Source organism: Myxocyprinus asiaticus, chromosome 17, assembly GCF_019703515.2.
Source record: "Myxocyprinus asiaticus isolate MX2 ecotype Aquarium Trade chromosome 17, UBuf_Myxa_2, whole genome shotgun sequence".
NCBI classification, from domain to species: domain Eukaryota; kingdom Metazoa; phylum Chordata; class Actinopteri; order Cypriniformes; family Catostomidae; genus Myxocyprinus; species Myxocyprinus asiaticus.
This window is the reverse complement of record NC_059360.1, coordinates 49534823-49552430: the sequence shown is the minus strand read 5'-3', so window position 1 is coordinate 49552430 and position 17608 is coordinate 49534823. Positions and strand designations below refer to the sequence as shown.

At 36.2% G+C, this 17608-nt stretch overlaps 2 protein-coding genes across 10 annotated transcripts in view; one reads left to right on the top strand and one right to left on the bottom strand.

Moving 5' to 3' along the window:
* The window catches only part of LOC127455180 (kelch-like protein 28), an 82770-nt gene that overhangs the window by 2398 nt on the left and 62764 nt on the right, over positions 1 to 17608 (top strand). The window lies entirely within an intron of this gene.
* The window catches only part of fancm (FA complementation group M), a 58005-nt gene that overhangs the window by 8162 nt on the left and 32235 nt on the right, over positions 1 to 17608 (bottom strand). For 2 of the 9 annotated variants that reach the window (XM_051722786.1, XM_051722789.1), the window contains 7 exons: positions 7738 to 9292; positions 6320 to 6396; positions 4607 to 4678; positions 4399 to 4506; positions 4155 to 4305; positions 3903 to 4009; positions 2010 to 2471 (listed from right to left, as the gene is read on the bottom strand). In XM_051722786.1, the coding sequence (XP_051578746.1) occupies positions 2010 to 2471; positions 3903 to 4009; positions 4155 to 4305; positions 4399 to 4506; positions 4607 to 4678; positions 6320 to 6396; positions 7738 to 9292 (2532 nt within the window). Of the gene's footprint in view, positions 1 to 2009; positions 2472 to 3902; positions 4010 to 4154; positions 4306 to 4398; positions 4536 to 4606; positions 4679 to 6319; positions 6397 to 7737; positions 9293 to 17608 lie in introns of those variants that run through there. The other 7 variants (XM_051722788.1, XM_051722787.1, XM_051722790.1 and 4 more) reach the window with 7 other exon arrangements.

The window sequence follows — 17608 nt, the reverse complement described above, 5'->3', positions numbered from 1 at the left end:
TATTTGATAGTCTGAGAGGATACAATGTGGCTTATTCATGAAACACAAACAGAACACATTTTTGTGTAAACCGTTCATGAATCCAGTTCACCAGAAATGAAAATTCTGTCATCATTTACTCACCCTCATGTCATCCCAGATGTGTATGACTTTCTTTCTTCTGCAGAACACAAATGAAGGTTTTCAGAAGAATATTTCAGCTCTGTAGGTCCATACAATGCAAAAGAAAGTCATACACATCTGGGATGGCATGAGGGTGAATAAATGATGACAGAATTTTCATTTTTGGCTGAACTGTTCCTTAAGTAAATATTCCCATTGAATTCAATAGGACAATTTATGCAAGAATGGTTCTATTAAGGATTTACACAAAAATGTGTTCGGCTCATGTTTAATGAACAAGTTACATTGTATCAGATTATCTGAAACATTTATAAGATTCCCCCCAAAACATGATTTACAAATACATACATTTATTTGCAGACAAAAATAACCATATTGTTTGGGGGTATACAACAAGTTTTCTTCCCTGTATCTTTGGAGTTAGATGTGGATGGATGATCAAATCTAAAATGTCTATCATGACATTTTCAATATTTTCATTAGTACCAATATATCAAAATATTAAAAAATTTATGAAAAAAAAAAAAAAAAAGATCCATCATGTAAATGACAATAACAAATTTATCAAAATTAAACTATGAAAAATTTTATATGGCTGTCAATTAATAAAAAACTTTTAATCAATATGCCAATTAATTAATCAAATAAATGATATATCTTCTCAATATTTGCTGAGAAAGCCCCCAAATAAATACAATAATAAAAATAATACAATATATATATATTAAATATAATTCAACGTCATTACATAATTGAGTCTGAAGAGTAAAGCATTGATTAGACAAAACAAAAAGTGGATTTGGAAATCAATATAATGTTTGTTTTAAAAGAAACAATTCTTGAAAATGTCTTGAAATTTCTGTAACACTTTCTCTGAAGCCCATATTTATAATGCATTGTAAAGGTATTATAATGCATTAGTAATGTCTCATAATACACCTTATAATATGTTATAACTTCTCATAAATAATAGTAACCACAATTAAGTGACAAAAGCACTGTCTTCTTATAAACATCCATAAGATATTTCTAAGTGGTTATAAGACATTATAAGTCATGCTGGAAGTTATAATGTGTTATATATATTTGTATGTCTTATAAACATCCATAAGATATTTTTAAGTGGTTATAAGACATTATAAGTCATGCTGGAAGTTATAAACATTAACATGCACAAAATACAAACTAACACACATTCAATGTACATTTTGAGATATTATGAAAAACACTTATATCAGAATATATCAGAAACTCTAAATATGTTTGTTGATCACACATGTAAACACACCCAAGAATAACTGATTCTATACTGAACTCTATTAAATAAACTTTAATGTTTGTGCATCTTATTGATAAATAACTTTCATTATATAAGTTTGACTTGTAATGTTAATGTATGTTATAAGTTTATGTTATGGCTGTTTATAAGATGATATCGCTTATGCAACTTTACTTAAAGCACTTATAATATGATCACGTCATAAAGCCAATTTACATTATACAGCACTTATATCATTAACTTTATTAACTTCTGCTGCTTTAACATTGAATGTTACTTGTGTTATAATGCATTATACTCTAAAGTATAACTATGAATAGGGGAAGACTTATAATGTATTATAACTGTCGTTATAATTTATTAGAAGGTGTATTATGATACATTACTAATGCATTATAAATATGGGCTTCAGAGAAAGTGTTACTGAAATTTCTATCCTTTCATTTTTTTTTCAATGGCTATATGACACATACTACGAATCATCTTCTTTATCTGTATGTTCAGATCTTGAACTAGATCACCTGCATATACTCATCCAATCACAGTGCAGAGAACACAGTAAAGCTTCTGTTTCCTGTCACTGTGTGTACTGAGATTCACTTCTCACCTGTTTGTCCGTTTGGAAGTCAAGTTGGTCTGACAGTGCGGTCTGATCTCTGAGCCTCTGTCTGATCCTCTCGTCCTGCTGCTGTTTCTCTGTTAGTCTCGCTCGTTTCTCAGGGACCGTGGAGACATTCTGGAGACACTGAGGAACTTTAAATACAGACGGTGTTTCGTCTGCTCGTCTGACACACGTCTCCTCCTCATCCTCACTGGAATCTTGTACTCTGATGATGCGTGAGCACTTGTTTTTCCTGCTGTTCTCTGATTGGACGTCTCTCACCTCGTTTGCTGCTCTGATCTGTTTTATTCGAACCCGCCGTCGTGTGGCATACTGTTTCCTGCCATCAATAAACGAGTCTTCAGGGATTATCTGCACATCTTCATCACTCTCCCCTTCCTCATCTTCATCTTCACTCCCGTGAACCACAAAACTGTCCTCCGCGTATGACTCGTCCTGTTCAGGCACCTGAAGAAGACCAGCAGATCAGATCAGACCAACACAAACACACATGTAGAAATGAGCAGTGGCGTTTAACATCTACAATTAATCCATGGATGTGATGTTTCATGTTTATTCTCATTCTGTATACACACAGTTCAGTTATTTACAAGAGTGACTAGGGCTGGGTAAAAATATTAATTTTAGATAAATAGCAATCTTTATTTGAATGATTTGGATACTTAAAATATTTTATTTTAATGTTTACTGTTAAAGTTTGTGTTATCATTATACTGTATCTGTTAAATAAATAGCGATTTAACTGCATAGTTTGGGCCATGTGGTTTAAGGACTAGTTCACCGAAAAATGTAAATTCAGTCATTGTTTACTCACCCCTGTGTTGTTATAACCCCAAATGTCTTTCTTTCTTTTTCTGAACACAAAGGGAGAAATTGTGATGAAATGTTGTGCTCAGTGATGTCATACAGTGGCAGTTTATGGTGACCACCTCTTCAAGCTTCAAAAGAACACAAAAGTATAATTCAGAAGTCTAATAAATTATTCATGAGACTCATGATTGTTATGAAAGCATATGATAAGATTTGGTGAGAAACAAACTGAAATCTAATGTATTGTATTCTGTTAACAAAAATAAGGCTGGGCATAGAAATGCATGAATTCTTCAACTACAAACTCTTCAGACATGTTTAGTAAGTTCTGTTCTCTGTTTTGTGCAGCTGTGTTGTGTTCTGTTGTCACTATCGCTGCTTTTAGATAAACAAAACGGGTTTTCTCTTGAACACCCCAATGTCACGAGGGGTCTGCGTGAACTGTTGCTCTCGTGTCCTATCATGAACACACACAGGAGATCAACGGTCAGTGAACATTTTCACTAAATAATACATTAGATTTCAGTTTGTTTCTCATCAAATCTTATCGTATGCTTTCATAACAATCATGAGTCTCATGAATAATTTATTAGACTTCTGAATTATACTTTTGTGTTCTTTTGAAGCTTGAAGAGGTGGTCACCATAAACCGCCATTGTATGACATCACTGAGCACAACATTTATTCACAATTTCTCCCTTTGTGTTCAGAAAAAGACAGACAGACATATGGGGTTATAACAACACAGTTTCATTTTTGAGTGAACTAATCCTTAAATATTTTCATTATGTACCAAGTTACAAGGTCCACTGTATAATTTACACCATTAGCGTGTAAACAAAATGGACATTATAACAGAAATATACCCAAATGAATCAAAGCAAATAAGCAGGCCGTTTCAATCAATTTTCATTCAATCTTTGTAGTGTCCAAACAACCAAACTGAACAGAAAACAAGCGGAGAATGATTCAGAATGATCCTCACATGTGTAGAATAAGAGTTCAGACTCAATGATCTGAGAAAGACTCAAGAATGCTCACAGTAAACCTGTTGTCATATGTGCACACCTGTGAGAAGATGTTCATGTTTGGTTTGGTTCTGGAAGTCATTCTGAGATGGTTCTGGAGTGCTGGGCTCCTCACAGACTTCAGATAGAAAGCCTGCATCTCAGACTCTGATGAAGAGAACATCACAGATGATCAACACACACCCTCATGAAAACCTTCAAATACCTGAATTAAGGAGTGTGTAATATATGTGAAACTGGACTTTGGTTATAATTGGTTCCAGGTGTCAGATGCAGTAAAAGTCATTCTCACCACTGAGGCCCTGAGAACATTGAGTGGCGTTCACCACAAAGCCCTCTAGAGAACGGTTCTGTTCATCTCCATCATCTTCATCTGTTGACACATCTTCATCTTCAGACAGTTCTGCCTCCTCATCCAAAAACTGACGCCCTCCTCGAACCTTCTAGAACATGATGGAAATGATGAATGACATCATGAGAGAAGATTCAATCAGCTTCTGTATGTTCTGATCAATATATTCCCTGTGTAACGTTACATTAGTTTTCAGTTGAGGATTCCTGACGCTACATGATTCCAGAACTCTGGACCGATGAACATCCTGAAAATCCTCATCTGACCCATCATTCCCGTCACTCTCTTCTGACTACAAGATACAGGAGAAATCACAGATGGCTAAAATAAAAATAACACTCTCTTCTACACGACAGCTTAAGTGTGTGAAGTGAAAACTATGACAGTCATACCATGTTCAATGCAGCAGTGCGTTTTCTACACGCTTGTACGGGAGAATCCACATCACTGAAGATCTTTGTCTGCTATAAGAACAGAGTTATTAAGAAAGCAGTACACCATATTCAGCAGGGCTACAGTTCTAGATTTGGTTCTTGATTCGAACAGGAGAAACCGTCTCATGAGCCACCTCACAAAAAGAAAATGGATCCAAGCACAAATATTTAAAAAACAAAATTTTTTTTTGTATTATTATATTTCATCAGTTCGATCTAATACCTCAGAACAGAGCAGTAGAGCGAGTCACATTTCACACTTTTTCAGCTGGATTCTAATCCAAATACATTTAAGAAACTTCCCAAGCTGAAATTATGTCATTTTGTTTATACTTTTACTGAAGAAATGAAATGATGATGAAAGCTGGAATATTAAATATCATAGATGAATATTTATTGAGTAATCCATTATTTTGTAGATTGGGGTCAAAATGACAGTTTTCATCTATGATTGTGGAGCAAAACTACAGGTCAAATAAATATCCTTAGAAAGGTGTCAGCATCATTATTTTATTTTTACACAGAGATTGGTAGATCTATTACTAAAATCAGTTGACTTCAGCGCCTCTTGTTGCATTATATGCCAATGGTGTGAGTGAAAGTTTTTTTCCAAAGTTGGCATGCATATAACTCCAGAAGTATTAAAGATATCTTAATATCCTTTTAGATTCTGGTTCAGAACAAACTTTCATTTTTGCATCTTCACAGACACAGACACACAGACACAGACACACACACACAGACAGACACACACGCACACACATAAACACACACATAAACACAGACACACACACATACACACGCACATACACAAACACATGCACACAAACACATACACACATGCACACACACACACGCACAGACACACATACAGACACAGACACACCAACAAACACACACACACACACAAACACATACACATACACACACATACACACACACACGCACGCACGCACGCACGCACGCACGCACGCACGCACGCACAAACACATACACAAGCACAGACACAAATACACACGCACAAACACACGCACACACGCACAGACACGCACACACACAGACACAAACACACACATGCATACACACAGACACATACACACACATGCATACACACAGACACATACACAAACACATACACACATGCACACACACACACACACACACACAAACACGCACAGACATGCACAAACACGCACAGACACACACAGGCACACACAAACACACACACACACACACACACGCACGCACGCACGCACGCACGCACGCACGCACAAACACATACACAAGCACAGACACAAATACACACGCACAAACACACGCACACACGCACAGACACGCACACACACAGACACAAACACACACATGCATACACACAGACACATACACACACATGCATACACACAGACACATACACAAACACATACACACATGCACACACACACACACACACACAAACACGCACAGACATGCACAAACACGCACAGACACACACAGGCACACACAAACACACACACAAACGCGCACACACACAAACACGTGTACACACACACACACACGCACAGACACACACAACACACACACACATGCACTCACACACACATACACAAACACACGCACACACACACACATGCACTCACACACTCGTACACAAACACACACACACAAACTGACCTCAGGAGATGCTAAAGGATTCACTTTATGTGCTGGTTTCTTCACAACTATCTCCTCTTCACTGTCACTGCTCAACACTGCTTAAACACACAAACACTTGTGCTTTACTTTCTTAGGCTTATATTTCATCCAAATATGTACATACTGTGCAAAAGTGTTAAGCAATATTGCATAGTGAGGATGTCTTCAAAAATAATGCCATAATTAGTTTTCATTTATCACTTAATGTCATACAAATTCCAGTAAACATAAAAAGCTAAATCAATATTTGGTGTGACCACCTTTGCCTTTAAAACAGCACCAATTCTCCTAGTTACACCTGGACACAGTTGTTCTTGGTTGTTGGCAGATAGGATGTTCAAGCTTCTTGGAGAATTCACCACAGTTCTTCTATCTATTTAATCTGTCTCGATTGCTTCTGTCTCTTTATGTAATCTCAGACTGACACAATGTTCAGTGGGGGGCTCTGTGGAGGCCATGACATCTGTTGCAGGGCTCCCTGTTCTTCTATCTATTTAATCTGTCTCGATTGCTTCTGTCTCTTTATGTAATCTCAGACTGACACAATGTTCAGTGGGGGACTCTGTGGGGGCCATGACATCTGTTGCAGGGCTCCCTGTTCTTCTATCTATTTAATCTGTCTCGATTGCTTCTGTCTCTTTATGTAATCTCAGACTGACACAATGTTCAGTGGGGGGCTCTGTGGAGGCCATGACATCTGTTGCAGGGCTCCCTGTTCTTCTATCTATTTCAGCTGTCTCGATTGCTTCTGTCTCTTTATGTAATCTCAGACTGACTCGATGTTCAGTGGGGGGTCTGTGGGGGCCATGACATCTGTTGCAGGGCTCCCTGTTCTTCTATTTATTTATTCTGTCTCAATTGCTTCTGTCTCTTTATGTAATCTCAGACTGACACGATGTTCAGTGGGGGGTCTGTGGGGGCCATGACATCTGTTGCAGGGCTCCCTGTTCTTCTATTTATTTATTCTGTCTCAATTGCTTCTGTCTCTTTATGTAATCTCAGACTGACACGATGTTCAGTGGGGGGCTCTGTGGGGGCCATGACATCTGTTGCAGGGCTCCCTGTTCTTCTATCTATTGAATCTGTCTCAATTGCTTCTGTCTCTTTATGTAATCTCAGACTGACACAATGTTCAGTGGGGGACTCTGTGGGGGCCATGACATCTGTTGCAGGGCTCCCTGTTCTTCTATTCTATTCTATTTGCAAAAGTAATGTTTGGGAATCCAACATTTATATTTCCTATTGACACACTAAAGCTGAAGATATAAATAACCATCTTAAGACAACTGCTTTTGTGAAACATCTTATGTGCCTAAAACTTTCGCACAGTACTGTATATATATATTTATGAAAATCACTAATCAGCATCAATATCAGCTAGTGAATGCTTATCTAACCTGAACCTGCAGGACACTGATCAAACATCTTCCTCTCAGAAAGTGACTTCCTGATCGTGTTGTGTGTGTGATCTTCTGTTCTTCTGTTGACGTCACACAGCAGCACATGATTCGGTGTGGAGGCGCTGGGACGCGTCACTGAACACCATCTGTCAGAGGCGAGCGGTGATTGGTCACATCTTCTCTGGATCAGCGTTGAGTTTCCTGCAGCTGGACGAGGCTGTGGTGACGAGACTGCAGGAGACGCTTTGGGTTTGTGAACAGCTGATGCTGTGATGTTTAACTCTTGTTTAGCAGCTGATCCGGTATCCAGTTCATTAGACTCGTCCTCATCAGAGTCAATGGAAAAGCCGAGGTCAAAGTTCACAGAGAAGAAGTCCTGCGAGCAGTTGAACTCCTCAGAGCTCTGCTCAGCTCTCTGTCCTTCTGTTCTTGAGCTGTTCAATCGGGTAGTAGCATTCAGAGCAGAAGTGTTCATCATCTCTTCTTCATGAGCTACAGCGGTCTCATCTGGTGTCTGAACATCAGGTAAGGTCACCTGAAGGAACGCTTCATCATTTCCAAACAGGTCAACACTCTGGTCCAGACCTGTGGGGGGTTGTTGTCGCTCTAAATGCACGTCAGTTTCTATTAGCGCTTCAATGTCCTCCTGCCCATCATCAAACATCTCATCCCAGCTGGGTGAAAGTGCCTTTCCTGATAACTGTGGCGATTTGCTGGGAATTCCAGGATAAGTTGGTGATTTCTGAGGTGAGATATCCATGTCACGGTCAACAGAGTCACCATCGTCAGATTCCTCGTCTGTTCTTAGACAAAACTTCACTGGAAACAGATCACACTCCTCAACGGGATCAGAAAACGACTCTTTTGGTTGGATATCTGCACTGATCTCTGGGAAACTCAAATCAAAGTCCCGTGGTGGTGATTTGGACAGGAGATCTTTAACGTTGGCGAGAATCATTTGAAATGTTTTGGCCGCCACGTTGTGAGGACGCAGTTTAGGACTGACACTCCATTTAGATAAATAGAACATTTGCTGAAGATCTGAGCACTCGTCCAGTGGTTGAACATCACATAATAACTCTGAGTTTGATTGAACAACTTCAGCACTGGGATCTTCTAACAAACGATCCATTCGCTCTTGCCATGTTGACAAGTCCATCTCCGAATGGCCTTCGTCTTCAGTTAATGTGACACAGTCAACATCCATTCCAGAGTTGTTTTGTATTTGTCTGTCTCGACTACAATCATCCCAAATGTTATTGAGTGTTGTGATATCACAGTTCTTCTCAAAGGATGTTTTGCTTTGGATCAACGTCCATGGAGTAGACACTGATTTTTTGTTACTCTCCCTTTGCTGATCTTCAATAGTTTCATCTAAGCTGGTTTTGGAAGAGGGCCGTCTGATACTATGAGCAGCAGCTTTGGATTTCAGTTTCATCTGTCGAGTGATTTTATCAGTGTTTTCTTTGGTTGTTTGGCCATCATCGTTGTAACCCACAACATCATCTTTCTGTAGATACGGCATGAGCTCGGATTCATAACTGCAGTCACCCTTTTAAAAGAGAAAACCACAATCAATGCAAAGAAAGACTAAATTAAAGGATAAAAACTATTTTATACTTCAATGAACAAATAAATGACTATATTTACATATAAATATATTACTGTATCACTGTATTTGAAATTCAGTATTATATGGTCATATATATGGTAAATGATTAAATGTATCGTCATGTAAAATCTTAAAGGAATATTCCGGGTTCAATACAAGTTAAGCTCAATCGACAGCATTTATGGCATAATGATGATTACCACAAAACTTAATTTTGACTCGTCCCTCCTTTAAAAAAACCCCCCACAAATGTGTGTTCCAGTGAGACACTTACAATGGAAGTCAATGGGGACAATCTGTAAACATTAAAATACTCACTGTTTCAAAAGTATAGATACAAGACATAAACAATATGTGTGTTAACATGATTTTACTGTGATTAAATCACTTACTAACCACATCTGTGTGAAGTTATAGACAATTTTACAACTTTGTAAACCGTAAAACCCTAAATCAACTGTAAAATCGACGATTTAAACAACTTTACAGTTCAAATAATACACGAGTTTTAACAGAAGAATGAATGTAAGTGCTTTTATAAAATTATAAGCGTCACATTTCTGCCTTTAACCCTTAGCTCTGAAGGTGTTTTTAAAGATTTCCTGTTTCCATGGCATACCCAAAATTAAAGTCTCATAACTCGACAAAAAACAAGGAGGGTCAAGTGTTTGGTATCAATGTGAAGAAAACGTTTGAAAAAAATTATGATATAAATTATGATTAATTCTGAGACTCTCTGTGTAAATTTAGCCAAAAATTAACTTTTTTTCTTATTTGACATTATACATCTCTGGGTGTAAATAAGGTGGCTCAGAAAAACTTTTGTTTTGTTCTCAATCATGTCAACTGTATCTGAGAAAACATTTGTGTTGATACGACAAAGCAATCAAAAGTTATAGCATTACAAAAATAATTTATCATAGTGTCCAAAAACATCTCCAAACAAATAAAACATAATAACTCTAATAAGAACTAATTACACATGCAAACACAACAATGACTAAAGGTTTGCATAGCATGCAGACATGATTTTAGTAATGAGATTTCACAGAATGAGTTTCATTCTGTGTCATTTGAGTCATCATTGAGTCTGTGTCATGTATTTGGCGCCATCTCCTGGTGGTCATATGTAACATTGTGCTTCATGTGGATTATCTAATGATCTATACATCAGATTATCTTGTGTGTGGACTCGTTTGAAAGATAATCACCTCCTCTAAATAATGATATGTGATATTTTATGTTCCGTTTATGTTTTGTGAAGTTATAAGCGAAAACACGGCATATAAGCAACACCAACATAATTGTCAAAGACATATACTTAGCTATTACTCACTATATTTTTGTCTGTAAAACAAATAGGCTGGGTGTATTCTACTCTTTGAGAGCTTTCCAACAACATATGACACATGGCTATTTGATCAGTTTGATGTTTTTTCTGATTACAATAATATGTACAGCGCAATGTTTGTTAATAAATTATCAAAATGGAGCACTTCTGATTTATCTGCAAATCTGAAAGCACTTGTTCAGTTTTGGTCATAATGTCTACATGCATTGTAAAGTAGAGCTTCTAATCTTTCAAACGATACCTATTGTGTGTTGGTCAAGACTGTAATTTTTAATATGTTGACTATTTTCTTTTCTCTTTTCCCATATGAGCTTAAAGGGTTAATGTAAGTGCTTTTATAAAATTATAAGCTTCACATTTCTGTCTTTAAACCCTCCAAAAATTGACCCCATTGACATCCATGTAAGTGTCTCACTGTAACCTCCAGGGACGAATCAAATTGTATTTTTGTGGTAATCAAAATTATGGTACAAATGCTTGTTAAGTAAGTTGTATTGAACCTGAAACATTCCTTTAACTGGACAACTCTGATAATCTCAAAAATGGCCAAATATCAGTAGATTTTTTTAGTTTGGCTGATCTTTCAGTTTAATCACTGATATAAAAAAACCTCTGAACTCTCACAGCTGTGTCATATCTTCACAGAGCATTTGTAGTTTTACTATACAAATATAAAAAACTGCATTACTGGTTTAATATTTAATATTTAATTTTTTGATCCATCTTTTATATGAAAAATTCAGGGCTGAAAATAGTAATGAGGTCATCATGTGACACATTCCTTCCAAATGCATCATGTGATAAAGGAATCAGACTGAGAATACAGAAGCTTTGTGTAATTTTGATGCATTTTGTTTGGTCTGAACTAAACAAATACTATTCATATTGAAAAAGAATTTTTTTTAACTCAATATTATTGCATTTGTTTGAAAGATTTGCCTCTGACAGAGTCTATACTCGTATTAATTAACTGTGAGTCACTGCAGTAGCATTCAAAGAAACAGAATCTGAGGTTCAACCTGGTTTGATTTCATCAGATCTTATTATGTTCTTTGTAAACGACATACAAACACCGCAGGCAGATCACCGAGGTGGAAACATTTTCCATGATGCAGTCACGGCTCTTCGGCAATTGTTTTGACAAGAAGAAGCACAAATTAAATGAGACTCGAGTTAAAAAACTAGAGCATCAGATAATGAAGTGTCTCCATCATCTGTTGGTGGACATGTAACTCAGAATGACCCACTTCTGCTCTGCACTTATGTAACTGTTCTGAGAAGCATTACATAATAGATTTTCTACAGCGCGCCGCTCAATGCTGTGTGTGTACAGAGAGAGAGACGGGACACGGATCCATCGCTCTTGCTTTATTACACCAGTGAGGTTTAACTCTTTCACTCATCAAATGAATCGCTGACTGACTCTTTAACATCACATCAAATAAATCTAACGAGTCATCATAATGAGTCATTATATTAAACAGACAGACAGAAAGACAAATCTGATGTGATTACACACTCACTGAATATCAGAGATTCATGATTTATATGGTCATTCAATCAAAACATTTTCTGATGAAATGGTGAACTGTCCTTCAGTATATACATGTTGATTATAAATGGTGATTATATATTATAAATTATAATTACAGATGTATCTCGGGGGCCTGGGTATCTCAGCGAGTATTGACGCTGACTATCACACCTGGAGTCGCGAGTTCGAATCCAGGGTGTGCTGAGTGACTCCAGCCAGGTCTCCTAAGCAACCAAATTGGCCCGGTTGCTAGGGAGGGTAGAGTCACATGGGGTAACCTCCTCGTGGTCGTGATTAGTGGTTCTCGCTCTCAATGGGGCGTGTGGTAAGTTGTGTGTGGATCGTGGAGAGTAGCATGAGCCTCCACATGCTGTGAGTCTCCGCGGTGTCATGCACAACGAGTCACGTGATAAGATGCGCGGATTGACGGTCTCAGAAGCGGAGGCAACTGCGACTTGTCCTCCACCACCCGGATTGAGGCGAGTCACTACACCACCACGAGGACTTGGAGCGCATTGGGAATTGGGCATTCCAAATTGGGGAAAAAAAGGGGAGAAAAATCACAACAACAACAACAACAAAAAAAAAACACACAAAAAAGTATCTTATAGATGATTATAGAGTGGAATTACAGATGTAGATTTTAGAAGGTGATTATAAATGTAGATTATAGATTGGAATTACAAAATGTAGGTTATAGATGATAATAGATGGTGATTATAAATGTAGATTATATATTGTAATTACAAATGTAGTTTATAGATGATTATAGATGGTGATTATAGAGTGGAATTACAGATGTAGATTATTGGTGATTATAAATGTAGATTATAGATGATAATAGATTGTGATTATAAATGTAGATATAGATTGGAATTACAAATGTAGTTTATAGATGATTATAGATTATAAATTGTAATTACAGATGTAGATTATTGGTGATTATAAACGTAGATTATAGATGATTATAGATGGTGATTATAAATGTAGATATAGATTGGAATTACAAATGTAGTTTATAGATGATTATAGATTATAAATTGTAATTACAGATGTAGATTATTGGTGATTATAAACGTAGATTATAGATGATTATAGATGGTGATTATAAATGTAGATTATAGATTGGAATTACAAATGTAGTTTATAGATGATTATAGATGGTGATTATAGAGTGGAATTACAGATGTAGATTACTGGTGATTATAAATGTAGATTATAGATGATAATAGATGGTGATTATAAATGTAGATATAGATTGGAATTACAAATGTAGTTTATAGATGATTATAGATGGTGATTATAAATGTAGATTATAGATTGTAATTACATATGTAGATTTTAGAAGGTGATTATGAATGTAGATATGGATTGGAATTACAAATGTATTTTATAGATGATAACAGATGGTGATTATAAATGTAGATTATAGATGATAATAGATGGTAATTATAAATGTAGATCATATGTAGATTATAGATGACAATTATATGCAATTACAGATGTAGATTATAGATGATTATAGATGGCGATTGTAGAAGTAGATTATAGATGGTGATTATAGGTGTAGATTATAGATTGTGATTATATATATAGATTATAGATGGTGATTCGAGTATGTATATTATAGATGGTGATTATAAATGTAGATTATAGATTGTAATTACAGATGTAGATTATACATGATTATAGGTGGTAATTTTAGATATAGATTGTAGATGGTGATTATAATACAGATGTAGTTTATAGATATATTATATTTTAGATATTATAGATATTATATATATTTTAGTTTAAATGTATATTATAAATGGTGATTATAGGTGTAGATTATAGATGATGATTATAGATTGTAATTACAGATGTAGATTCTAGATGATTTTACATGCTGATTAGAGTACGTAGATTATAGATGTTGATTATAAATGTAGATCATAGATGATTATAGAGAAGATTACAGATGATAACAGATGGTGAGTAGAGTATGTAGATTATAGATGTGATTATAGAGAAGATTACAGATGATAACAGATGGTGAGTAGAGTATGTAGATCATAGATGATTATAGAGAAGATTACAGATGATAACAGATGGTGAGTAGAGTATGTAGATTATAGATGTGATTATAGGTAGTGATTATAAATGCAGATTATATGTACATTATTGATTATTATAGATGTTGATTATAGATTGTAATTATAGATGTAGATTATAGATGGTGAATATAAATGTAGATTATAGATGATTATAATGTTGATTATAGATTGTAATTACATATGTAGATTATACATGATTATAGAGATTACAGATGATAATAGATGGTGATTATGGATGTAGATGACATTGTCATTTAGCAGATTATTTTATCCAAAGTAATTTACAAATAAAAACATAAGCAATTTGTCATACAAATAATGTGTCATACCATAATCTAAATATGCAGATGATATATGTAGATTATAGATGTTGATCATAGATTATACAACCCGGATTACAAAAAAATGGGACAGAATGGAAAATTATAATAAAAGCAAATAGGAGTGATTTGTTAATTCTATTCACCCTGTGCTTTATTGTAAGCACTACAACAACACATTAAGTTTTTCCTTGTGAATTTAATTTATATATATATATATATATATATATATATATATATATATATATATATATATATATATATATACACACACTCAAATCTGAGTGATTGCAACACATTCCAAAAAGTTGGGAAAGTCGAGTGTTTACCACTGTGTAACATCACTATTTCTTTTAATAACACTTAAGCATTTGGGCACTGAAGACACAAGTTTGTTAAGTTTAGCAAGCGGAATTTTCCCCTATTCATTCATTATCCAGATATTGTGCTGTGCAATTTGTACAGGGCATTCGTTGCTGTATTTTGCTCTTCATAATGCACCACACAATCTCAACTGGAGACAGGTCAGGACTGCAGGCCAATCTAACACCTGCACTCTCCAGCCATGCATTTGTAATCCAGCCAGTATAAATGCAGAGGCTTCCCTGGAAAATACGGTGTCTGGATGGCAGCATATGATGCTCCAAATTTTTTTTACAAATCTTTCTGCATTATTGGTGATTATTGTTATGTTGCAGCCTTATGCTAAAATGCTTTAAATTATTATTTTTTTTTCACATCAATCTACACTCCATTCCCCATAATGACAAAGCAAAAAGAAGATTTTTGATAACTTTAGGGTTAGGGTTAATTTATTAAAAAGAAAAAGCTGAAATATCACATTGACAGTATTCAGACCCTTAACTCAGTACTCAGTTGAAGCACCTTTGGCAGCGATTATAGCCTCAAGTGTTTTTGGGTATGATGCGACAAGCACACCTGGATTTGGGGATTTTCTGCCATTCTTCTCTGCAGATCCTCTCAAGCTCTGTCAGGTTGGATGGGGACTGTCAGTGGACAGTCATTTTCAGGTCTCTCCAGAGATGTTCGATTGGGTTCAAGTCCGGGCTCTGGCTGGGACACTCAAGGACATTCACAGAGTTGTCCCTAAGCCACTCTTGCGTTGTCTTGGCTGTGTGTTTAGGGTCATTGTCCTGTTGGAAGGTGAACCTTCGGCCCAGTCTGAGGTCCTGAGCACTCTGGACCAGGTTTTCATTAAGGATATCTCTGTATTTTGCTGCGTTCAGCTTTCCTTCAACCCTGACCAGTCCCCCAGTCCCTGCTGCTGAAAAACACCCCCACAGCATGATGCTACCACCACCATGCTTCACCGTTGGGATGGTATTGTGCAGGTGATGAGTGGTGCTTGGATTCCTCCAGACATGACGCTTGGAATTGAGGTCAAACAGTTCAATCTTCATTTCATCAGACCAGAGAATCTTGTTTCTCACAGTCTGAGAGTCCTTTAGGTGCTTTTTTATGTGTCTTGCACTGAGGAGAGGCTTCTGTCTGGCCACTCTGCCATAAAGCCCAGATCGCTGGAGTGTTGCAGTGATGATTGTCCTTTTGCAAGTTTCTCCCATCTCCACACATGATCTCTGGAGAACCAGAGTGACCATCGGGTTCTTGATCACCTCTCTGACCAAGGCCCTTCTCCCCCGATTGCTCAGTTTGGCCAGGCAATCAGCTCTAGGAAGAGTCCTGGTTTGTCCAAACTTCTTCCATTTAAGAATTATGGAGACCAATGCAGCTGAAATGTTTTTGTAGCCTTCCCCAGATCTGTGCCTCGACACAATCCTGTCTCTGAGCTCTGCAGGCAGTTCCTTTGACTTCATGGCTTGGTTTTTGCTCTGATATGCATTTACAGCTGTAAGACCTTATATAGACAGGTGTGTGCCTTTCCAAATCATGTCCAATCAATTGAATTTGCCACAGGTGGACTCCAATCAAAGTAACCCTAAATAATTTAAAGCATTTTAGCATAGGGCTGCAACATAACAAAATGTGAAAAAATTGAAGGGGTATGAATACTTTCTGAATGCACTGTATACCTTCAATAGCAATGCAGCTGATAAGGTAAAACATTAAGTACCTTAATATGGTTTTTGTTTGAATATTAGTCATAGTACATTTACAAATCCCTCCTTTTTATTTTAATTGGCATTCTGCTGACTGTCCCAACTTTTTTGGAATTGGGGTTGTAGATGGTGATTATAGATGGTGATTATACAGTAGATGGTGAATTGTCTTTCAGTGTATAGATATTGATTATAGATGGTGATTATAGATGATTACAGATGGTGATTATGGATGCAGATGATAATTGTAGATTATAGACAGTGAATTGTTGTACAGTGTATAGATGTAGATGGATGTTTATGGTGAATTTTCCTTTAGTTATGATGAATCACTTTACATTTAATACTGACTGAAGTAAACAAACTTTCAAACAGCAGCTCACAGAAATGTGGAAATCCATTATATATATATATATATATATATATATATATACACTGTATATATAGAAAGCCACATTGTGCAAAATCATCATCTCAGAGGATTTGGGCATTTGGGGTCTTTATCCTCTAATGGAGAATATTTGAGTTTCATGACGGTATTGAGTCATTTTGAAAACAAAAATAAAGTCCAAGAAAAGTAAATAAATTATTATAAACCTTGACTTCTGCCATTTACATAAAAACTCAATTTAGTGAAATATCTCAAATGCACACCCCGAACGAGCACGCATGCTAACAAATGTCTGGAGATCATGTGATGTGACACCAGTAAGACTGTGTAAGATGTCATCATATTAAAAAGTAAAACATGGTGTGTTATTACAGTTGTAATATAAAAATGTAGCAATTACTTTCTCTGTTGGGTCATCTTAATAAATAAATGAATTAATTTAAGATTTTTCCTAATCGAGTGTAAGTTCTATTTTTTAACTTTTAT